This window comes from Gigantopelta aegis, chromosome 13, assembly GCF_016097555.1.
Source record: "Gigantopelta aegis isolate Gae_Host chromosome 13, Gae_host_genome, whole genome shotgun sequence".
NCBI classification, from domain to species: domain Eukaryota; kingdom Metazoa; phylum Mollusca; class Gastropoda; order Neomphalida; family Peltospiridae; genus Gigantopelta; species Gigantopelta aegis.
Window position 1 is genome coordinate 10,091,539 of NC_054711.1, and position 25,075 is coordinate 10,116,613.

Sequence of the window (25,075 nt, forward strand, 5' to 3'; positions counted from 1 at the left end):
TTAAGTAAGTCAGAGAGAAAAACTTAAGTCAGTGGTCGTTAAGGAAGTATTTCCTGTTTATAAACATCCGGTGGAACTCTTTTTTTTAAAAAGAGGTAGAAATACATTATATTGGGGGGGGGGGGGGGGGGGGGGGGGGGGGGGGGAAATAAATAAAAATAAGATAAGGTAATGTGCATAAAAACTAATTTTTATTATTTACCGACACATTTTATTTATTTACTTTTGTTAAATTTAGAAATGTTTTCATTAATTATATTTTTTCTTGTAATAACAGCAATATTTTTCAAGGTAAACAAATAGCCTAGGAGCAGCCAGTCGTATGTCTTGAAATTGTTAACACACGTACATGTAAAAACAAGTATGTGTTATCAAAAATAACACATAGTGTTCTCACCAACGAGTAAGAAAATAGTATAATACAAATTTATTATCCACATAGTTCAAGATATTCAGGGAAATATAACTAGTATGACCCACATGTGTCATGATGATTTCACGTGCACAACAAATGACGTATTTCTGTGAAGCGATGTCAGAACTTAATGCAGCTTCCCCGTCTGAGATCTATGTAAACGCTTACCAAAAGGACATCATTTCGAAAAATGGCGTCGTTTTGTCTTCTCTTCCTAGTTACTTTTGAAATGTTTTGACATGGTCCTAGCTTGTTATTCATAAAAATAATATTTTGAATAATGTGGATAATAAAGAAATGATTACACTCGCGTCTGAATCGTACTGATTTTACAAAACAAGTGTCTGGATTCATATAATTACCCTCACTCTCGCTCAGGCAATGCAATAATCATCACACTAGTTTCATAAAACCTCGTATAATCTCCATGTATTTAATATATATGCACCAAGATAATATGAATCTTTATGATGTCAGATTTTGTAAATATTACCAAATTTACAAATATATAATAACATATATATGCTAGTATATTATCGTATGCACACTCACAAACACACAGACACACACACAAATGCACAAGCACACAGACACACTCACAAACACACAGACACTCACAAACACACAGACACACACACACAAACGCACAAGCACACAAAACACATGCATGCACATCGCTGGATAATATTAAAACTTATGGTGTATTTTCAGTTATTTCCGATGTGGTGATATCATCCATTTCTCCATCTTTATTCCTCACTCTCCCTCTTTCTTTCTGTCTTTCTGTGTGTGTGTGTGCCTAAATCAATATCTCTCTCTCTCTCTCTCTCTCTCTCTCTCTCTCTCTCTCTCTCTCTCTCTCTCTCTCTCTCTCTCTCTCTCACTCAATCTTTGTCTCTTTTCCTCTCTCTTTCTGTGTGTCTGTGTGTGCCTAAATCTCTCTCTCCCCCCTCCCCCCTCCCTTATCTCTTTCAAAATGATGACAAACTTTCACCGACTCATTGAAAAAACTCTCAACTTGAGAAGAAAATTAAATACAATATATGTTCCTGTGTTGAATATTTGAACTAGAGACCGAACAGAAATATCAGGTAACAGCTTTGTTCAACCCAGTGATTTATTCTGAATCATCATTTACGACACTCAGTGAACAGCAGAACTACATGATGTAATGTAACTGACTGCTGATTTATAGACCATCTGACGCCATATAACCATAAATAAAATGTGTTGAGTGCGTCGTTAAATAAAACATTTCTTTAATCATAATATATATACAGTCTGATTGAGTCATTTATAACACTATATTATCAATGATGGAAAACAGTAGCAGACTTAGACCTGGAAAAAAATTAAGGGGAGTGATTAATTGCTCCCCTAACTTAGATTATCGGAAGCAATTTTAAATATTACGGGCCTTCATATTTCACGGAAAATTATTGTTTCTGGTACTGTATCAGTAGCGTGTCGGTAAAATCTTGGAAACAAAATTTTGTTTCCCATAATTATTATATTGTGTATGACTATTCAAACAGAACCTAAAAACAGTTTACGATGGGTTCCCATGGTCACAAAGCACGGAACCGAAAACGTTTTTCCCTTGAAATTTGAAATCCTATGGCCAGATATTACCATAATGATACCATATAAATTCACATGCTATGGGGAGCTAAAAATTACTCTTCTTGAACTAGTCTCAGGGGAGTGATGGAGAACGAGAGTGATAGCTCTCCTTGAACAACACAGTCTGTATTAGCCAGCGTATTTATTGCTTGAGACTCAGTGGTTTATGAGTGTACATGTTATTGGTCTAATGTTGTTTTTTTAAATTTTATTTCAGGCTTAGCAATGGGGAGTGTGGACCCAGCATTTAAGCCCATCGACAAAGACCGGTCTGCCTTTCACATATGGCGGATAGAGGTAAGATTTTATATTATTCCATCACAGATATAATTCCAGATTTTTAAAAGATACTTAGATCTTTTTGTCTGGTAATTAGCAGAATTTGTATTTTTTTAATAATTTACATTTTACCGCCAACAAAACAACTGAGTGTCCTAACAAATTGTACATGTATATTTAAGTTTTGAAGACTACCTATTTATTACATTAATTTTTATGTCAAGTTAAATCAATAATGAATTCATAATGTATATTAAAAAGTAAGCAGTTTGATGAAATGAAATGAAATTGTATTCCTTTGTTCAAATTTTTTTTTTTACTGATGGTCTGTTGTTTTCTTTTCTTGTAGAAAATGCAGGTTGTGGCTGTCCCAAAGGATTTCTATGGACAGTTCTACCGGGGTGATTCCTACATCATTCTGTCGGTAATAATCATTTTGTTACTTACTCACTGTATATACAATCATGTATACTTAGACATGGTTTTTCCCCACTTACCATGCAACAGTTAATGGAACTTAATAATAAAGGTTTCAATGCATTATATATGTAACTTAAATATAACAGGCTTCAAACTTCACTTCAAAATTCATTGTGGATCATCAGTACCATTTAAACCAGATTGTTACTACCTCTTAACAACTTTCATTAGCCTTCAAATGATTTCATTAGATTTCATTATGCATTTTCATTATATAATATATTTTGTCAGGGGTTGAAATATTTCCGTCCAAACTGGTTTTTGCCAATAAACATCACCATGGGCCGGGGGATTTTTTTTTTTTTTGCCTATCGTTCAGTCAAACCGGCAATTATTTTATTTTTATATTCACATATTAGTTTGAGTCAATCATATCTGGCAGGTTTTGATTCAGGCCAGCAGAATATGTAATTTGCCAGAACGAATATCTGACAGGAATATGTGAAATTGATGGTTGCTGATGGACTGCTTTTATAAAATGTGTATTTGCCTTTTGACAGTATAAGGAAGTTACCTGGTTGTTGCTAATTTTCAAACCTAATGTAATGCCCTTGGAGAATTATATCAAGTTATATGTTGATGATCTATCTATACATTGTATGTAGGCGTAATTATCAGATTTACATGTAAATCAAGGGTGAATTATTATTAAATTGTTTTTATACATGTTGTCATTTAAATCAGTTTACTATTTACTGCGTAATTGCATTTAGTTTAAATCATTTTGATTGCCTGAAAATTAATGTTTTGTTATTTTGTTATTTTTTAATTAGCATTTCAAAACGATTAATTTTGTAAGTTTGTAGATGATGTGGGCTGACATTCCTAGTATATATGTTTGTATTGATAATTCATATGAGTTATTACTGCAACTGTTTTTTTTTGCACAAATGTCACAATGTGATTAATTTATTTTAAACAGCATCCCCCCAACTTCTACTTTAATAAAATTAACTTTTTTAAACTTAACCTCGCTTTTCCAGATTTAACTTTTTCAAACTTACAATTTGCAAGCTGAACTTTTTTAAATTAACATTTTAAAAAATTTCACATTTTCATCAAACTTAACTTTTTCAAGCTTACATGTAACATTTTGTTGACTGACAACCAGAATTGATTATGTCCAAAGTTGTGGATTTTACAAAAATAAGTTTTAATATTTAACGTTTTGAAAAAAAAAAATCGAAAAGAAAAAAATCAATTTCATTTATTAACCAACACCAACCTCTTCACTCCCCCCCCCCCCCCCCCCCCCCCCACAACACATTAACAACAAATTAAATTAAATTTAAAGAAAAAAAAAAGATGAAAAAACAAAACAAATTGTAGACCTTTTTTTTTTTCACATTAAAGAATGGACATAACCAGTTCTGTTTGTTAGTCTTGGATATTTTTGCTGCTATAAAACATCAAGTTTGAGCATTTTGTGATTAGAATTAGTAGAAACGTTTTTATATTTAATAATAAATCCCATTAAAAACAACAGGTAACTGCTATTGGACAAAGTCCAAAAGGAAAAGACATGCAGGTATGGTTTGAAACCAGTTTTGTTCACCTGACCAGCTTTTATGTACCATTTCTGATCACTGGTAATAGAGCATAAACTACATTAGAGCTTTTTGCTCAGTGTGCAAAGAGATCCTAGGTGTGAATTTACAACACTAATTCCTAAATAATATGAAAAAGAAAAGAAAAAGGTTTTTACAGGGTTTTTTAAGTTAATATTTTCACAATATTTCTGTATTTGACAATGGTATTTTCATGTGGCCAAGCACTCACGATGAACAGCTCGACTGGTACCATCATCTTCTATCTCAACTTTCATCTAATTTTTGATGCAAAAGCCAGTCTAGCAAGTAACTGGTATCAAAATCCTAAACATGATTCAGTGATATTTACAGCCATACACAGAGCAATTGTGACTGGTACCATCGACTTTATTATATCACATATATCTAATGTTTGGCCCATTTGGCTATTTCTCGCCAGTGCACCACGACTGGTATATCAAAGGCCGTTATATGTGCCATCCTGTATGTGGGATAGTGAATATAAAAGATCCCTTGCTACCAGAGGCGGATCTAGGATGCTCAGTGGCCCGGGCCCTCCTAAATATTGCGACAGTTATAATTTTATTATATATTTATTTTCATTTTTTTTTTACGATCCCCCTCCAAACCTCCCCCGAAATTCCTTTGGCATTCCACCTCATGTCACTGCCCCCCCCCCCCCCAAATGGATATTTTGGATCCACCACTGGCTACTAATGGAAAAATGTAGTAGGTTTCCTCTCTAAAACTATGTTTTAAAATTACGAAGTGTTTGACATCAATAGCCAATGATTAATAAATCAATGTGCTCTAGTGGTATCATTAAACAAAACAATTTTTTTAAAGCAGTTAATTAAACAGTTTACTACATGTCATTAAACTAAAGTCTAAACATGATTTTTTGTTAAATCAAGTAAAAATCAAATCTAAATTGAAATATTTCAGTCCAGTCCCAAATATCTAATGACCTTTCATGTCACACGCATATAATCTGCATGGCAAGTCTCAGACTCTAGAGTTTTGAGTTTATACTCGAAAAAGATTCTATGAGCATGAGGCCATAAGTTCCTTGTTCAAAATTCTACAACATTGTATTCGTAATTCCCATTGCATTCTTAATTAACTAAAATGGAATTAGTGTTGGAAATCTTGTGTTTAAATTCAACTTTTGTTTGAAGAATATTTACACCCAGAAGATGTTTTTGTCATATCTTTTACTTGTTTTATTTTTGTGTGATTTTTGGTTTTAATATTCTAACATTTTCCCAATTTTTATTTATTTGGTTTGTTGGTTTGGGGGTTTTAGTTTTTAAAAATATTTTGTAGAGTTTGAAATGTGGTAGTGGTTTTTGTTTATGGTCCAAACCATTTTTAATTTAGTACAATGTTTTGTTTTTCATTGTTATGAAATATTGCGGGCTTGCTCACTATTATTGGATTAATTTCAAAACAAAATGATGTTTTGGGAATATATTTTTCTTCTTTATTCACAAAGAGCAATTTATTAAAGACTTATCTGATTAATTAATGTAATATTATACATGCACCTTATTGGACCGGCCTCGGTGGCATCGTGGTAGGCCATCAGTCTACAGGCTGGTAGGTACTGGGTTCGGATCCCAGTCGAGGCATGGGATTTTTAATCGAGATACCGACTCCAAACCCTGAGTGAGTGCTCTGCAAGGCTCAATGGGTAGGTGTAAACCACTTGCACCGACCAGTGATCCATAACTGGTTCAACAAAGGCCATGGTTTGTGCTATCCTGCCTGTGGGAAGCGCAAATAAAAGATCCCTTGCTGCCTGTCGTAAAAAGAGTAGCCTATGTGGCGACAGCGGGTTTCCTCTAAAAACAGTGTCAGAATGACCATATGTTTGACGTCCAATAGCCGGTGATAAGATAAAAAATCAACGTGCTCTAGCGGTGTCGTTAAATAAAACAAACTTTACTTTGCACCTTATTGATTGGTTAAATCACAGTTTAAAATAGGTCACCAACATATAGTACTACTTTCTGAACAGAATGCTTTGGGTATTTCTTCTTTTTTATGTTTCTGATTTAGAGTTTGTTTTTGCAGTTGACGATTACACAGGCACCTCACTGAGTGAATTAAGATGTACCATTACTATTTGAAATATATACTATTTTAATACTAGTATGATAATACTTTCTCGACCAAGAGTTCTGTATTTTGTATTATGTTTCTGCATGGATCTTAGGAATGAACATTATTTTAAGCTCTTTGTGGTATTTAAAAAAAAAAAAAAAAAAAATATGAAATATACATTTCTTAAAAATCTACATTCTAGTCATACTAAATTATATATTTTTGAAATTTATTATCAAGTATAAATTTCATTATGATTCAAAATGTCTAAATTGTTAGACATTCAGACAATACAGTTTAATAAACGTACAAAGATTCAGTGTTATGTAAATTCTGGCAAATGGCAATCAATAACACTAAAACATTAAGTATATTTATGTCAAACAGCTAAATAGAAGTGACTAAATGACATTTGTTTTATTCACATATTAGTTTTTGTTATTTCATAGCAATCTCTGTGTTTGATTATTTGAAAATGGCTTTTACATGTATTAGTTTATATTGTAACAGTCTTGGTGATTGGTTATTTGAAAACAATTTTTTCTTTCTGATTGGTTATTTTAAAACAGTGTTCATGATTGGTTATTTAGAAATGGCTATTGTGATTGGTTTACTTGTTTTTGACTTTTCATATACATACACATGTGTGTTTTTAAAGGAAGAGTATTTGTATAAATTTTAAAATGTATGTTTTTTTCTTCTTTCTTTCCTTTTTTCTTTCTTCCAGATAAAACGTGTCAGGTTCTATTTTTGGCATGTTACCATGCAGGCCTGTAACCAGTGAATATTCATAAGGTTGGGGGTGGTGTCGGGGTCTGAAATACATTATCTGAGTGTCAAACACTTTTAAAGATAAATGTTTTTAATGATTTCATGTTCATTAAATTAAATAATCTAATTTTTGAAATCAATTTTACATTAACTGTACTTGGTGCTATTCCACACATTAGTATAGGGGTTGAAGGAGTGTGGGGGGTGGGGATTAAGTTGGAAAGGTATATATTTTGGCGTTATGATAATAAGCCCTTCCCCACCAAATGAAAATAATATTTGAAAACCAAATTTTGTATGTAACTGTAAATTAGAGTTGGGTACAGGCCTGTTATGTTGACTGTTTCATATGCCTTAATTGTCTTGTCAGTGGACACCTAAGACCATTCAAATTTAAATTTAAAACCTGCTTTTTTCGCTGCTATTGTTTTTGCTTCAAAAGTGGATTGAGTTACCTAAACCTGCGAATGACGGACAGCAAATAATTATAGCTTTATGATTTTGCAGTGGTAAAAATTATTTAGTGTAATGGTTTTAGGTTTCAGTGAGTGCGTAAATGTGCCTGGTCATACCATGGATGATGCATAAATATAATTTATACAATTTAGAAATACCAAAAGTGTTAATTTTTTGTCATTTTGTTTATAAACAAGTATTTGTTTAGTAAAATCTAAGGGGAGAAACCTTAATATATAGGCATTTGCCAGTGAGTTATATATAATTCCAAAAACAAACTTATTTTGTAGGTGGGCATTATTAAGATAGTTCTGATTAACAAGCCTTTTAATGACTAACAGGACATTCGATACATTCTTCTTTTTTTTGTTGGGGTGGGACGTAGCCCAGTTGTAAAGCGCTTGCTTGATATGCAGTTGGTTTGGGATTGATTCCCGTCAGTGGGCCACGACTGGTATACCAAATGCCGAGGTATGTGCTATCCCGTCTGTGGGATGGTACATATAAAAGATCCCTTGCTACTAATGGAAAAATGTAGAGGGTTTCCTCTGTAAGACTATATTTCAAAATTACCAAATGTTTGATATCCGATAGCCAATGATTATTAAATCAATGTGCTCTAGTGGTGTTGTTAAACAAAACAAATTTAACTTTTTTTGTTCAGTAAAAAAAAAGAAGAAAAAAAAAGTTATTTTCCCTTCCAGTTGCCTAAGAAGATTAAATTCATGAAGTAAACTAATTTTTATTGCTATTGACATTGCCATTTAAGCAGTATATTGCAAGATTGCATTACATTTTATTTTAATTGAAACATGCATAATTTTCTGACTCCATGGTATGACCAATAACTCTGATCAGGCTGAGTGACGTATCCTCTCCTGTGTAAATCTGTATGTGGTGTTTGTGTATTTATACTCTACACTGTTACTTATATAATCAGGTTTGGTGTGGAATGAACACTGTTGTGTATACTGGCCACAAAAAAATAGTGCACAGATTAAAATTAAGAAAATGCTAAAGTTTAATGCAATAGAATCATACATTGTATTTTATTAAAAATTAATAAAAAAAAAATAATAATAATAAAATAAAAATAAAAAATATATATATCCAATTGGAATGGAATTGGCAAACGGATAAGTACCCCCCAACCCCCCCCCCCCCCAAAAAAAAACCCCACACAAAAAAACCCAGAGACTAGCAACAACAAAAAAAAGAGAGAAAACTTGAACAAAAACACATTTATTTCCTTTTGAATTTGTAAGAGTAGCCTGTGTTGCAGCAGCACATTTTCCTTCTATCTATCTACCAAATGTTAAAATAACATTGTGAAGATGTCATATTGTCATACGTGTACAAATGTAGTTTAAAATGTTCTTAGGCATCATTAAACAAATGGTACTTTTTTCCTTGTGTTCATGAAATGTGTTACATTTGCCAGTATATATTTATTGTATCACCAGTTTAAAACAAAAAAACTGTTATGAGAGACCAGTAGAAAGAAGCTGCATCTTTAACATGACTTGTTTAAGAGAAAAACAAAACAAAAAACAGACCTACATGTATCTGCATGTAGTTTTTTTAAATATGCAAAATTGTCAATTTTCAAAGTGTTGTGTATGTGTGTGTTTGTCTACATGTAGAACATGAAGTATGCATCTGTAACATGGGTGGGTGTTTGTAGGTTTGTGGTGAAACTCAAGGTGTGATGGATCGCAGGATCGATTGCCCTCAAAAAACTCAGATTCCCCCCCCCCCCTCCCCCAATCAACTCGTGTCTCATGATTAGAACATTAAAAGTCATGGTAGTACTGCCTTTTCTATTGCTTACAATATGTGTGATTTATAACCAGATTTATTGTCAGTATTTCAAAGTGTGTGTGTGTACACATGTGTGTGTGTGTATACATGTACGAACATGTTTGTGTGTGTGTGTGTGTGTGTGTGGGTGGGGGGTTGGCTTGGTGGGTGGGTGGGTGATGTAGGTTTGTGGTGAAGTACTCACCTGAGGTGTGATGGATAGCAGGATCGATTGCCCTCAAATGACTCAGATTCACCCCCCTCTCCCCCTAATCTCAACCCGTGTCTCATGGCTGGAACATTAAAAGCCATGGTATGTACTGCCTTGTCTATGGAAAAAACTGCTTACATTAAAAAGATAATATCTGGCAGCAGCTTTCCTGTCTCTTTCTCTCAATCAAATGTGAAAATAGTAAGAAAAACACTTGTTTTGAGTGGATTAAAAACAAAGGATAGCAGTAGATCAGAATTGGTAAATAGATACAAAAGATAAAAAAGATAAATTGGCAGTGGATCATAATTGGGAAATAGGTAAAATAGGACTATAACAACAACTTTTTTTCTTTCTTTTTAAAACATATTTTTGTATCCCCTTAGATTTTCCTTTGTTGGAAAGCATAAATTATTATACCTGTAATTATATGTAGCTATTCTCTGTTCTAAGAGTCCAATTTAGGAGTCCAATTTCCAAGTCTTCTGTCTCTTTTTTTTCTCCAGCTTCATGCATGCATGTTAAATGTGCATGTCTCCGTATTATATGTATTCAGTGCCAAATGTATGTGCTGAGAAGCAAGTTATATGATATTAAAGTAATTATGCTAATAGTGTTGTTGAAGGCATGACAGATTTATATACTTGTATTACAGTTGCATGGTCTAGCTTATATAAAAACTATTTTATGGTACATGTACAGTGTGGGTTTTTTGTAATAATATTTCGTTTTGTGATAAAAATTATTAAAAACTAATAACACCAACGATAATAAGTAACAAAGTCCAAAAAAAAAGAGAAGAGAAATGTTTTCTATTCAGATATGTACAAAATACAGTGAAAACTCTCTAAACCGGACACCCAAGGAAGGAGGTAAACGTTCTGGTTTTAAGGGGTTTCTGGCTCAAGAGGTTATGGTCTGTAGTGATATTTAAAAAAAGGAACCGCCAGAAATGTTTGGTTAATTGAGGGAATTCCAATTTACTGAGGGTCTGGTATAGAGGTTTTCCACTGCTCTTATAAATTAAGTAAGGAAAATTTTGTTACCTTGAATATGGTACAATGAACAATAAGTAGTAAGTAGTAATTTGACTTGATATTTAATTTGTTTTTGTTTTAATATTTTACCAGATAGCTAGAAATGTACATGTATACATTAAAAACCCTTCAGTACCCTAACCAGTGTTGATTTAAAAAAAAAAAAAAAAAAATTAAGTTAATAATAAACTAAATGCTAGATTTTCATCTGATTTTTGTTCTCAAGACATTTGAAATACTGCACATATGAGCAAAACAAAGTTTTTAAATAATAAATTTGGGGGGGGGGGGGGGGGGGGCATTATCCTATGGGTGGGTACAGTGAAAATCTAACATTTATTTTATTATGGCCTAAGTTGGATCCCATTATAATAATGTCAGAAATTTATGTTAAGAAATATGTTCCTTTAATATTGCTTTATTTTGAAGGAGAGAAAACTCTTTGTACATGCATGCCCCTATATACCACTAGGGTTTTAGCCATGTTTAGCCCAGGTTTGGTCTCTGGCATGGCCAGGGACTTTATTTTGAACCAAACTGTAACTCTTCAGGTTTCACTACACAGTTTGCGTCTGGGTCAATGTTCATCATCATTGTACATGTACACCATACATACATGACTGCCGGTAGTATGTGTGAAGTTGTGTGACACAGAGGAGGATATATTCACTTAAAGTAACTGGAAATGAACTGCAGTGATTCATGTTTTGAAATGCTTTTGGGACATAGATGTACAATAGAATATATCTAACTGGTACGAATCAATTACTGCATTACCTTTAAAGATAGCTACTACAACCAGATTGGGGTTGTATGGCAGAGAAAGCCATATGTGAGGGACTTAGCCCAGTGGTTAAGCACTCTCTCAATGTAGGGTCGGTTTGAGATCGATCTGTCGGTGGGCCCATTGGGATATTTCTCGCTGCAGCCAGTGCACCACGACTGGTATGTGCTATCCTGTCTGGGATGATGCATATAAAAGATTCCTTTCTACTAATTGAAACATGTAGCAGGTTTCCTCTCTAAGACTATATATCAAAATTACCAAATGTTTGACATCCAATAGATGATGATTAATAATTCAGTGTGCTCTAGAGGTGTCATTAAATAAAGCAAACTTTAGAAACCCCTAAGTTATCTCAGTTTTGAAGTAAAAATAAATGACAACATACATGTATGTACCCACAGTTTGACATGGTAGACTTTGATACACATACACAATGTAGCTATCTGTATATCATTAGTGCTAACAAGAACCCATTCTATTAGTTACCTATATTTGATTTTTGAAGTTTGGAAATGTACTATGGGTTATGATGGAAGATAGTATCTGTGTAGTGAGACCTCAAGAATCCAGATTGAAATGACATTTCATTTTTTTTTCAATAATTAATTGAGCGATAATGCATTTTAGAATAATTATTTTGATTTCTATTTAAGTAAATATAACACCTAGTATTGGTAACTGGATGTACATGTATAGTGTCTGTAATGAGGGATATCCTTTGAATGTAGCAATTTGGTCAAGTTTGTGTGTGTATTTGTTCTGTAAACCATTTAAAAACGTATTTAAAGTGTTACGATTTTGATTTTTAAAAACAAATTACCCAGCTGGCTAAGGAAAATAAAAAAGTGGCCTTTTACATAGAGGTTGCTTTGTACTATATTAGATGATTTTGGAGAATAAAAATGGGGCCTTTTAACACAGGTGGCCACTTAATACAGGTCAGTTTATATTTATTAGATGATTTTGGAGAATAAAAATGTGGCTTTTTAACACGGGTGACTGCTAGATGCAGGTGTCCACTAGCTAGACCAGGCTTGGCTGCATATATTTTATTATGATGTATTTGTGTTTTTTTAGATACGGGATATGAAAGGATCGCCAGTGGAATCTCATATTCACTTTTGGCTCGGATCAGAAACGTCACAGGTATGTAACAGCTAGTGTTTATTATCCACATAGTTCAAGATATACCGGGAAATATAACCAGTATGACACACGTATGTCATAATGATTTCACATGCACAGTGAATGACGTAAATTTGGGAAGTGACGTCATAACATAAAGTGGCTTCCCCAGTCTTAGCTCTGTATAATCGCTCACCAAAATGAAGTCATTTCGGAAAATGACTTTGTTTACTCATCTCTTTCTAGTTAGGTTTGCGTGACCCATTTATCGGTTACGCAGAAATAAATCAAAGTAACATTTCTTTTTTCCATAACCTGTTATATTCAAGTAAATGTTGCTCCAAATTTTATGGAGATGAGCTCTTTAGTTTATTTTAAAGAGTATTTTATCATTTCAACATCAGACTCCTTTCACTGGGTAACTTTATCCCAATGTGCTACAGGTTTGTAGATTGACCAAAGTTAGTCATTAGTTAGTGTCCATTTTCACCAGTTGGGAGCGAGACGTAGCCTAGTGGTTAAGTGCTCGCTTGATGCACAGTCGGTCTAGCTATTTTTCATTCCATTGAGTGCACCATGACTGGTATATCAAAGGCCATGGTATGTGTTATCCTGTCTGTGGGATGGTGCATATATAAGAAATCCCTTGCTATTAAATTTACCAAATGTTTGACATACCATAGCCGATGATTAATAAATCAATGTGCTCTAGTGGTGTCACAAAACAAAACAAACTATTTAACTTTGTTTTTCTAAGAGTTGAAACTAGTGTCTTCAATTTTAAGCAAACATTCCTTTCCTTTCCATTAATTTCCATTAACCAATCTTGTATCTCGTATCCAGGATGAGGCTGGTATTGCAGCCTACAAGTCGGTGGAACTTGACGACTATCTCGGTGGATCCCCGGTCCAGCATCGAGAAACGGAGGGGTTCGAATCCCCAGTCTTCCTGTCCTACTTCCCTAAAGGAATCCAGTAAGATTTCATAAATATCCAGTCTTGGAGTTTCACATAAGTACTTGTATTTCTAGAAATATTACCTGGTGCACCCAGCTACACATTGATGTTCAAGTTAATACTGCTGTTAAATACTAAAATTAAAGGAATCCATTAAGATTTCATAAATATCCAGTCTTGGAGTTTCACATAAGTACTTGTATTTCTAGAAATATTACCTGGTGCACCCAGCTACACATTGATGTTCAAGTTAATACTGCTGTTAAATACTAAAATTAAAGGAATCCAGTAAGATTTCATAAATATCCAGTCTTGGAGTTTCACATAAGTACTTGTATTTCTAGAAATATTACCTGGTGCACCCAGCTACACATTGATGTTCAAGTTAATACTGCTGTTAAATACTAAAATTAAAGGAATCCAGTAAGATTTTACAATTATAATAATAATCCAGTTTTGAGGGCTTTAGATCTGAGTAATTTGGGCACAACTAGGGGTTTTTTTTTTTTTTTGCCTGTCCTGAGCACTCGGGTCTTTTTAGTGCAGTGATATTGGTAGTGTTCAAGAATTGTGCACTTTAGAAAATATATATTTAAAAAAACCCAGATAAATGTGAAACCAATGTAATACATGTAGGTATCTAACCAATAGTTTGTGTTAGCTACACATTGATGTTCAAGTTAATACTGCTGTTAAATACTAAAAGTAAAGGAATCCACTAAGATTTTACAATTAAAATACATGTAGGATGAGTTGTCAGATCGGGAAGAAATGAGATGGAATTCAAAGTAGAGAAAGGAAAGGGGTCAGTGGGTTTTCAAAAGAAGAAAAAAAATATATATATATTTTACAATAATAATTACAATAATCCATATTTCGAGTTTTCAGATCTTTAGATCTCACTAATTTGGGCACAACAGGGTTTTGTTTCGTCTGTTCTGAGCAAATAGAGCTCCTTTAAGTGCAGTGATCAAGAATTATACAATTTAGAAAATATCTTTAAGAAAAACCAGTTAAATGTGAAAGCAATGTAACAGGTATCTTAATCAATAGTTTGTGTTCATATTTATTATGTTATATGATGTTCTCCAGTTAAATGTGAAAGCAATGTAACAGGTATCTTAATCAATAGTTTGTGTTCATATTTATTATGTTATATGATATTCTCCAGTGATTTTTCTTGTTGGTCTGAATGTGGTCCTGTGGTAAGGGACCTGCTTGATACACAGTGGGTGGACCCATTGGGCTATTTCTTGTTGGTCTGAATGTGGTCCTGTGGTAAGGGACCTGCTTGATATACAGTGGGTGGACCCATTGGGCTATTTCTTGTTGGTCTGAATGTGGTCCTGTGGTAAGGGACCTGCTTGATATACAGTGGGTGGACCCATTGGGCTATTTCTTGTTGGTCTGAATGTGGTCCTGTGGTAAGGGACCTGCTTGATACACAGTGGGTGGGCCCATTGGGCTATTTCTTGTTGGTCTGAATGTGGTCCTGTGGTAAGGGACCTGCTTGATATACAGTGGGTGGACCCATTGGGCTATTTCTTGTTGGTCTGAATGTGGTCCTGTGGTAAGGGACCTGCTTGATACACAGTGGGTGGGCCCATTGGGCTATTTCTTGTTGGTCTGAATGTGGTCCTGTGGTAAGGGACCTGCTTGATATACAGTGGGTGGACCCATTGGGCTATTTCTTGTTGGTCTGAATGTGGTCCTGTGGTAAGGGACCTGCTTGATACACAGTGGGTGGGCCCATTGGGCTATTTCTTGTTGGTCTGAATGTGGTCCTGTGGTAAGGGACCTGCTTGATACACAGTGGGTGGGCCCATTGGGCTATTTCTTGTTGGTCTGAATGTGGTCCTGTGGTAAGGGACCTGCTTGATATACAGTGGGTGGACCCATTGGGCTATTTCTTGTTGGTCTGAATGTGGTCCTGTGGTAAGGGACCTGCTTGATACACAGTGGGTGGGCCCATTGGGCTATTTCTTGTTGGTCTGAATGTGGTCCTGTGGTAAGGGACCTGCTTGATATACAGTGGGTGGACCCATTGGGCTATTTCTTGTTGGTCTGAATGTGGTCCTGTGGTAAGGGACCTGCTTGATACACAGTGGGTGGGCCCATTGGGCTATTTCTTGTTGGTCTGAATGTGGTCCTGTGGTAAGGGACCTGCTTGATACACAGTGGGTGGGCCCATTGGGCTATTTCTTGTTGGTCTGAATGTGGTCCTGTGGTAAGGGACCTGCTTGATATACAGTGGGTGGACCCATTGGGCTATTTCTTGTTGGTCTGAATGTGGTCCTGTGGTAAGGGACCTGCTTGATACACAGTGGGTGGGCCCATTGGGCTATTTCTTGTTGGTCTGAATGTGGTCCTGTGGTAAGGGACCTGCTTGATATACAGTGGGTGGACCCATTGGGCTATTTCTTGTTGGTCTGAATGTGGTCCTGTGGTAAGGGACCTGCTTGATACACAGTGGGTGGGCCCATTGGGCTATTTCTTGTTGGTCTGAATGTGGTCCTGTGGTAAGGGACCTGCTTGATACACAGTGGGTGGACCCATTGGGCTATTTCTTGTTGGTCTGAATGTGGTCCTGTGGTAAGGGACCTGCTTGATATACAGTGGGTGGGCCCATTGGGCTATTTCTTGTTGGTCTGAATGTGGTCCTGTGGTAAGGGACCTGCTTGATACACAGTGGGTGGGCCCATTGGGCTATTTCTTGTTGGTCTGAATGTGGTCCTGTGGTAAGGGACCTGCTTGATATACAGTGGGTGGGCCCATTGGGCTATTTCTTGTTGGTCTGAATGTGGTCCTGTGGTAAGGGACCTGCTTGATATACAGTGGGTGGGCCCATTGGGCTATTTCTTGTTGGTCTGAATGTGGTCCTGTGGTAAGGGACCTGCTTGATATACAGTGGGTGGACCCATTGGGCTATTTCTTGTTGGTCTGAATGTGGTCCTGTGGTAAGGGACCTGCTTGATACACAGTGGGTGGGCCCATTGGGCTATTTCTTGTTGGTCTGAATGTGGTCCTGTGGTAAGGGACCTGCTTGATACACAGTGGGTGGGCCCATTGGGCTATTTCTTGTTGGTCTGAATGTGGTCCTGTGGTAAGGGACCTGCTTGATATACAGTGGGTGGGCCCATTGGGCTATTTCTTGTTGGTCTGAATGTGGTCCTGTGGTAAGGGACCTGCTTGATACACAGTGGGTGGGCCCATTGGGCTATTTCTTGTTGGTCTGAATGTGGTCCTGTGGTAAGGGACCTGCTTGATACACAGTGGGTGGGCCCATTGGGCTATTTCTTGTTGGTCTGAATGTGGTCCTGTGGTAAGGGACCTGCTTGATACACAGTGGGTGGGCCCATTGGGCTATTTCTTGTTGGTCTGAATGTGGTCCTGTGGTAAGGGACCTGCTTGATATACAGTGGGTGGGCCCATTGGGCTATTTCTTGTTGGTCTGAATGTGGTCCTGTGGTAAGGGACCTGCTTGATATACAGTGGGTGGACCCATTGGGCTATTTCTTGTTGGTCTGAATGTGGTCCTGTGGTAAGGGACCTGCTTGATACACAGTGGGTGGGCCCATTGGGCTATTTCTTGTTGGTCTGAATGTGGTCCTGTGGTAAGGGACCTGCTTGATATACAGTGGGTGGGCCCATTGGGCTATTTCTTGTTGGTCTGAATGTGGTCCTGTGGTAAGGGACCTGCTTGATATACAGTGGGTGGGCCCATTGGGCTATTTCTTGTTGGTCTGAATGTGGTCCTGTGGTAAGGGACCTGCTTGATACACAGTGGGTGGGCCCATTGGGCTATTTCTTGTTGGTCTGAATGTGGTCCTGTGGTAAGGGACCTGCTTGATATACAGTGGGTGGACCCATTGGGCTATTTCGTGTTGGTCTGAATGTGGTCCTGTGGTAAGGGACCTGCTTGATACACAGTGGGTGGACCCATTGGGCTATTTCTTGTTGGTCTGAATGTGGTCCTGTGGTAAGGGACCTGCTTGATACACAGTGGGTGGGCCCATTGGGCTATTTCTTGTTGGTCTGAATGTGGTCCTGTGGTAAGGGACCTGCTTGATACACAGTGGGTTGGGCCCATTGGGCTATTTCTTGTTGGTCTGAATGTGGTCCTGTGGTAAGGGACCTGCTTGATACACAGTGGGTGGGCCCATTGGGCTATTTCTTGTTGGTCTGAATGTGGTCCTGTGGTAAGGGACCTGCTTGATACACAGTGGGTTGGGCCCATTGGGCTATTTCTTGTTGGTCTGAATGTGGTCCTGTGGTAAGGGACCTGCTTGATACACAGTGGGTGGGCCCATTGGGCTATTTCTTGTTGGTCTGAATGTGGTCCTGTGGTAAGGGACCTGCTTGATACACAGTGGGTGGACCCATTGGGCTATTTCTTGTTGGTCTGAATGTGGTCCTGTGGTAAGGGACCTGCTTGATACACAGTGGGTGGGCCCATTGGGCTATTTCTTGTTGGTCTGAATGTGGTCCTGTGGTAAGGGACCTGCTTGATACACAGTGGGTGGACCCATTGGGCTATTTCTTGTTGGTCTGAATGTGGTCCTGTGGTAAGGGACCTGCTTGATACACAGTGGGTTGGGCCCATTGGGCTATTTCTTGTTCCAGCCAATGCTCCACAACTGGTGTAGCAAAGGCTATGGTATGTTTTATCCTGGCTGTAGGATGGTGCATATAAAAGACCCCTTGCTATTAATCAAAAAGATTACTCCATGGAGTAGTAGCAGCACATTTCCTTTCTTATTAAAGGCTGTGGTATGTGCTATCCTGTTTGTGGATATGGTGCATATAAAAGATCCCTTGCTAATAATGGAAATATGTAGCAGGTTTCCTCTCTAAGACTATGTCAAAATTACCAAATGTTTGACATCCAATAGCCGATGATTAATAATCAATGTGCTTTAGTGTCAGGTTAGCGTCGTGGCAGGCCATCGGTCTACAGGCTGGTAGGTACTGGGTTCGGATCCCAGTCGAGGCATGGGATTTTTAATCCAGATACCGACTCCAAACCCTGAGTGAGTGCTCCGCAAGGCTCAATGGGTAGGTGTAAACCACTTGCACCGACCAGTGATCCATAACTGGTTCAACAAAGGCCATGGTTTGTGCTATCCTGCCTGTGTGAAGCGCAAATAAAAGATCCCTTGCTGCCTGTCGTAAAAAAGAGTAGCCTATGTGGCGACAGCGGGTTTCCTCTAAAAACAGTGTCAGAATGACCATATGTTTGACGTCCAATAGCCGATGATAAGATTAAAAATCAATGTGCTCTAGTGGCGTCGTTAAATAAAACAAACTACTTTAGTGTCAGGTTAGCGCTGGGTTAGCAGAAAATTTCAACGAATTATCTATTAAACTACAAAAATAGCAGAAACCCAATTATTTTGTAACAAAATATCAATTATTACATAAAATTCACCTCTGGTTTTTTTTAAATTCGCAATTGGCGAATTTGGTGAGTGACAGAGCTAGCCCTGAGTGGTGGTGTCAAAAAAACAAATTCTTTATCTGCATTGTATGTGGTCATTGGCCATACATCTGACGATATATACATGTACCTGTACATTATAATGTGCAGAATCTATTGTTAAATAAAACATTTCTTTCTTGTTTTCTTGCAGAATAATGGAAGGGGGTGCCTCCTCTGGGTTCCGTCACGTAGAGAAGGTGTTTAAAGTGAGAATGCTGCACATCAAGGGAAAACGTATTCCACGTATCATGGAGGTAAGGGTAAGATGAAAAAAAAAGAAGAAAAAAAAGTTGTGGCTAAGCGTGAACATGCAAAAATATAAAACAAACTTTGAAACAGTGTTTTATGAATGTTTTGGTTTTTATTCAGACATTCTTTTTATTTTTACTTGTGTTTGTTAATCTGTGCATGCATGCTTGCACTCATATTTGTGTGAAACAACACTTTGGATGGATGGTTGGATGGATACATCGGTGTGTGGAAGGGCGGGACATAGCCCAGTGGTTAAGTGCTCGCTTGATGTGGGATCGGTTTTGGATCGATCCCAGTCAGTGGGTCCATTGGGCTATTTCTTGTTCCAACGTAGTATGTGCTACCCTGTCTTGTGGGATGATGCATATAAGAAATCCCTTTCTGCTAATGGAAAAATGTAGCGGGGTTCCTATGATGACTTTGTATGAATAGATGATTTGATGGGTTTGTGGGTGGGTGGGGTTGTAATTGCTTTGGATGGATGGATCAATAGATGGATAGCATAAGCCAGAAACACACACAGCATTCATTTTGTTTCATTCCTTTCTCCAGTATGGAAATGGTTAATTTTTAGTCCCCTACCAGTCCAACTGAAGGGGACTATATGTTTCATCTCTGTAATTCTGTCTATCTGTCCATCCATCTCTTTCTTGGTTATTTACCCACTTTTTATAGAGTTATGGCCCTTGAATTTAGGATATACGAAAAATTGTTGGGCTTGGTAGGAGACATGTATTGCTTTAGCAGTACTCTCAGAATGCTTGTTAAATTTGAAAATATCTATACCTTCATCTTTGATAGTTTGGGTTAAAAATATGCCATGACTGCAGCAAACTAAATGCATGTTTACCACAACTAGATTGTTGTTTTGTTGTTTCTGTTCCACAGGTTCCGATTAGCTGGGAGAATATGAACAGTGGAGATTGCTTTGTCCTCGATATCGGAAACCTCATGTTCGTCTGGATTGGGAAAGAATGTCGCAGATCAGAGAGACTTAAGGTTTGTGTATATATATATATATTTTTTTGTCATTATGAAGTAAACGTGAAATATAGGTATTATTTTTCAGACTGCATCAATGGCGACAGTGTCAACATTTGCATTATACTTTTGCATGGGGTGGGACGTAGCCCAGTGGTAAAGCTCTCGCTTGATGTGCCGTCAGTGGGGGACCGATCCCTGTCGGTGGGCCCATTGGGCTATTTCTCGTTCCAGCCAGTGCACCATGACTGGTATATCGAAGTCCGTGGTATGTACTGCCCCATCTTTGAGATGGTGCATATAAAAGATCCCTTGCTGCTAATCGAAAAGAGTAGTCCATGAAGTGGTGACAGTGGGTTTTATCTCTCAATATATGTGTGATTCTTAACTATGTCTGATGCCATATAACCGTAAATAAAATGTGTTGAGTGCATCGTTAAATAAAACAATTCTTTCTTTCTTTAAAATTGCCAAATGTTTGACATCCATGCCAATTATGAATAAATCAGTTTGGTCTAGTGGTGTCGTTAAACAAAACAAACTTTAACTTTTGTTTTACCAGCAATTAATATTAAATTGTATTTGCCCAGGCCATGGAGGTGAGCCGTCAGTTGAGGGACGAGAGAGGCGGGAAGGCCTCTCTGATTGTTGTCGAGGACGGAGAGGAAGAGGCCATGAAGGGAGACGTCAAGAAGGTGAGGTCTCACTACAGTTTTAAAGATGGCCAACATTTTTGGTCTCACTACACAGGTTAATTGATAGTCAGCTGTTCAAATCTCACTACACCACTGACAGTCAGTTGTTGCGGTCTCACAGCACAGAACATTATCTGTCACTGATACCCAAGTTAATTGATAGGCAACTGTTTGGTAATGATGTTATGAAATCTGAATAACAAAACCATAATACGTAATCAAGGCCATAAGGGAATTTGGCAGAATAGTGGTTGATTCCATGAATCTCTATCTAGTGCATCATCTGTGTGAGGATAGCCACTCCCAAGGAGACCCTTTAATGATGGCCACAAAGAAGACTGCCATTCCCAGACTAGTTCACTGAATCGATGACAGTCACTTTTTGCACCCTTGTTTTGGCTTTGTACACAATAAATATAGCATATCCAATGGTAATTTTTTGATATAATATATTTAACAAAATGTTCTTTTTATTTCTTTCATCTTTTAAAATTTAAACTTAATATTTTGTCCAGAATTACGAAAAATAAAAAAATACCGACCTGTAAACAGCATTGTCTGCTTGTTATAGAAATGTGACTGGTCAAGGTAAGTAAACCATTTTTATTTTAATGTGGCGAAGCATTGTAATAATATAGCTAATTTTGAATTTGAATGACGTCAGTATTCCAATGATGTCACTTTGCATCTCCTTACAATAACCATAAATTAAGTACATGATGTTTCCTTTATAAGAATGCTGGAAAAATTCCAATGCAAAATTGCTATTGAATTTTTGTATGTTTGAACATTACTAATGTACCTGAATGTGTTTGAAGAAAATCTTGTGATTAAAAAAATTGTATTGTTTAAGAAATATGGATTTCAAGTGAAATTGCGGAAGATATGCTATATTTATTGTGTACGAAGCCAAAACAAGGGCACGAAAAGTAACTGTCGTCGACTTTACCACAGGACATACATGTAGCTCATTGGAATAAATATAGCTCGGATGACGTGCACTTATAAACCACTGTCAAAATAGTGATGATATCAGGTGTTCACGAAAGGTGAGCATATCCTTATTCTAGCATCAGTGCTTCTTTAAAATATTCCCCTTTGTGGATCTATTTCCTATCTCAACCAGTGCCTCTGACTCACCATTGTTAACCCTGTGCACCTGAGCTTGGAGGCAGCGGTGGAGGGAATTAATAAAAAATGTTTAGTGTTTAAAGGTTTAAGTACTGCCCTGTCTGTGGGATGGTGCATATAACAAATCCCTTGCTTCTAATGGAAAAATGCAGCAGGTTTCCTTTAAAACTACACGTCAGAATTATCAAACATTTGACATCCATTAGCCAGTGATAATAAAAGTTTGTTCTAGTGGTGTTGTTAAACAAAAACAAATCGTTAACTTTCACTGAAACATGTTTTTATATTTTTATTTTTATTACTATTATTATTTATATTTTTTAACAGGCGTTTGAGCAGCACCTGGCTTTGAAAGACAAATCGGGGAAGATCAAGAGTAAAGAACAGGCCGGGGAAGATGAAAAAATAGAAACCACTCAAGCAGGGCAGCTTAAACTGTACTCGTAAGTATATATGGGGCTTTTTGTTGGGAGGGATGAAAAAATATAAGCAAATAATGTATTATTTAAAGAGTATATCCTGAGTTTACTACCATTATAAACAGGTTTCCAATGAATTAAGCCTTTTTAATTACTTATATCTTTTATCAGGGATGTGATTTTTCAGCTCTTTTTTTTTGCTTAAAGTAATTTTCACAAAATGGACTAGATTTGATTGGAAATGCCACTGAGCTATGCCCCACCCTATAGAGTCTACTAGACTCAACACTATAACAATCTGACATTTAAATGCCATGACAGTGCAAACAAATTGTATGCGGGTGACATCATTAGATATTTGGGGCGGGAGTTAGCCCAGTGGTAAAATGCTCACTCGATGCGCGGTCGGTCTGGGATCGATCCCTGTTGGTGGGCCCATTGGGCTATTTCTTATTCCAGCCAGTGCACCACAACTGGCATGTCAAAGACCATGGTATGTACTACCCTGTCTGTGGGATGGTGCATATAAAAGATCCTTTGCTACTAATTAATAAATCATTGTGCTCTAGTGGTGTTGTTAAACAAAAATTGTCATTAGATATTTGAGTTTTATAAGTATGGGCCTTTGACTCATTGGAAGATTTTAGCCATTTGAATGGCTGTTGGGATGTTTGGACCAGTCTATGTAAAACGGGGGTAAACACTATAGGTTAGAGGTCAGGTTATGAAAAAGATCCTTTTTTTAAAATATGTTTTACATATGAAATAAAAATTTTGGTACAGAATTTCAGTGGATTCAAAAGTCGGTGCTTAATTTCCTCAACAAAATTAGGATTTTAATGGATGCCTGGAAAAGTATTGTTGTGTCGACATTGATGATTAATTACATGTAGCAAGAGTTAAAAGCCATTTTTATTTCTGGTTATTTTCAGATGTTCTGAAGAGAGTGGAACACTAAAGATTTCTGAAGTAAAGAGTGGACCACTGTCTAGGAAAGACCTGACATCTCAGGTATGAAATATGTTAATTAATTACCCCAGCGGTCACTCATAACAGGGAAAATATTTTCCATATTTTCTCAGTTGGAAATATTCTGCATTGGTCTAACGAACAATACTATTGGAAGATTTGATGCTTACAAACCAATGACCTTGTCAGTACTAAATATGACGTCATCACGATTTGGCAAAGACACAAAATGATGTCATGTAGTTTAAAGAGTTTGCATTTAAATTTATAACAAAATGTAATTTGAATGAAATTTGTTATAGATTTTTTAGCAGAATAAAGAGAACTTTTGTTTTCGAAAATTATCTATGAACGTGATTAAACTACAAAGTTATAGCAATACTCAGAACAGTGCGTAAAGTGGTTTCTATACACGTACGTGCATGTGTGTGGAAATAAAGGCTTTTAGAGAGAAAAAATAGCTGTGGTAATAAATAGAATAACAAACTCTGCCAGTTATTATCAAATTTATGTCCCTCGTGAAATAATTTTGATAACAACTGGTAACTGGTTTATTATCCTTTATTTATTTATCATAATCTTCTACCTGAGTCTATGGGCAGGATCTGCCAGTGGGTAGAGTGCTCGCCCGAGGTGTATTTATCATAATCTTCTACCTGAGTCTATGGGCAGGATCTGCCAGTGGGTAGAGTGCTCGCCCGAGGTGTATTTATCATAATCTTCTACCTGAGTCTATGGGCAGGATCTGCCAGTGGGTAGAGTGCTCGCCCGAGGTGTATTTATCATAATCTTCTACCTGAGTCTATGGGCAGGATCTGCCAGTGGGTAGAGTGCTCGCCCGAGGTGTATTTATCATAATCTTCTACCTGAGTCTATGGGCAGGATCTGCCAGTGGGTAGAGTGCTCGCCCGAGGTGTATTTATCATAATCTTCTACCTGAGTCTATGGGCAGGATCTGCCAGTGGGCAGAGTGCTCGCCCGAGGTGCTGGGGTTCAAACTGAACCATCTTGGTGGGCCCATTCTTTGAAAAAAAGTCTCATTCCAACCATTGCCCCATGACTGGCATAGCAAAGTATGGTATGTGCTGTCCTGTCTGTTGAAAACTGCAACTAAGATATCCCTTGCTGCTTATTGAAAAAAATGTAGCAGGTTTTCTCTGAGACTATATGTCACAATTACCGAATGTTTGACATCCAATAGCCAATGATTGATAAATCAAATGTGTTATTGTTAAACAAAACAAACTTTCAATCTATTTCTTCTACTGTCCCTTTTTTCTGATTTCTGAGGCCTGGTTTTTTCCCCCCATTCTGAAAATTCTGCAACATCCCAGTCCTTATCTTTCGTGTAGCTCCTTTAAATAATTCACTGTCCCTTTTCTTTTTACTCTCTTGGGGCAAACCGGCCTCGGTGGCGTCGTGGCAGGCCATCGGTCTACAGGCTGGTAGGTACTGGGTTCGGATCCCAGTCGAGGCATGGGATTTTTAATCCAGATACCGACTCCAAACCTTGAGTGAGTGCTCCACAAGGCTCAATGGGTAGGTGTAAACCA

The 25,075-nt window shown here is 37.2% G+C and overlaps 1 protein-coding gene across 7 annotated transcripts in view; it reads left to right on the forward strand.

Moving 5' to 3' along the window:
* The window catches only part of LOC121387641 (advillin-like), an 82,728-nt gene that overhangs the window by 35,736 nt on the left and 21,917 nt on the right, over positions 1-25,075 (forward strand). For 2 of the 7 annotated variants that reach the window (XM_041518818.1, XM_041518814.1), the window contains exons 2-12: positions 2,256-2,335; positions 2,667-2,741; positions 4,284-4,325; positions 7,181-7,189; positions 12,593-12,661; positions 13,484-13,614; positions 19,227-19,335; positions 20,216-20,326; positions 20,899-21,003; positions 22,462-22,577; positions 23,486-23,564. In XM_041518818.1, the coding sequence (XP_041374752.1) occupies positions 2,264-2,335; positions 2,667-2,741; positions 4,284-4,325; positions 7,181-7,189; positions 12,593-12,661; positions 13,484-13,614; positions 19,227-19,335; positions 20,216-20,326; positions 20,899-21,003; positions 22,462-22,577; positions 23,486-23,564 (918 nt within the window). In that variant the 5' untranslated portion in view covers positions 2,256-2,263. The remainder of the gene's footprint in view (positions 1-2,255; positions 2,336-2,666; positions 2,742-4,283; positions 4,326-7,180; positions 7,190-12,592; positions 12,662-13,483; positions 13,615-19,226; positions 19,336-20,215; positions 20,327-20,898; positions 21,004-22,461; positions 22,578-23,485; positions 23,565-25,075) is intronic. The other 5 variants (XM_041518815.1, XM_041518816.1, XM_041518817.1 and 2 more) reach the window with 5 other exon arrangements.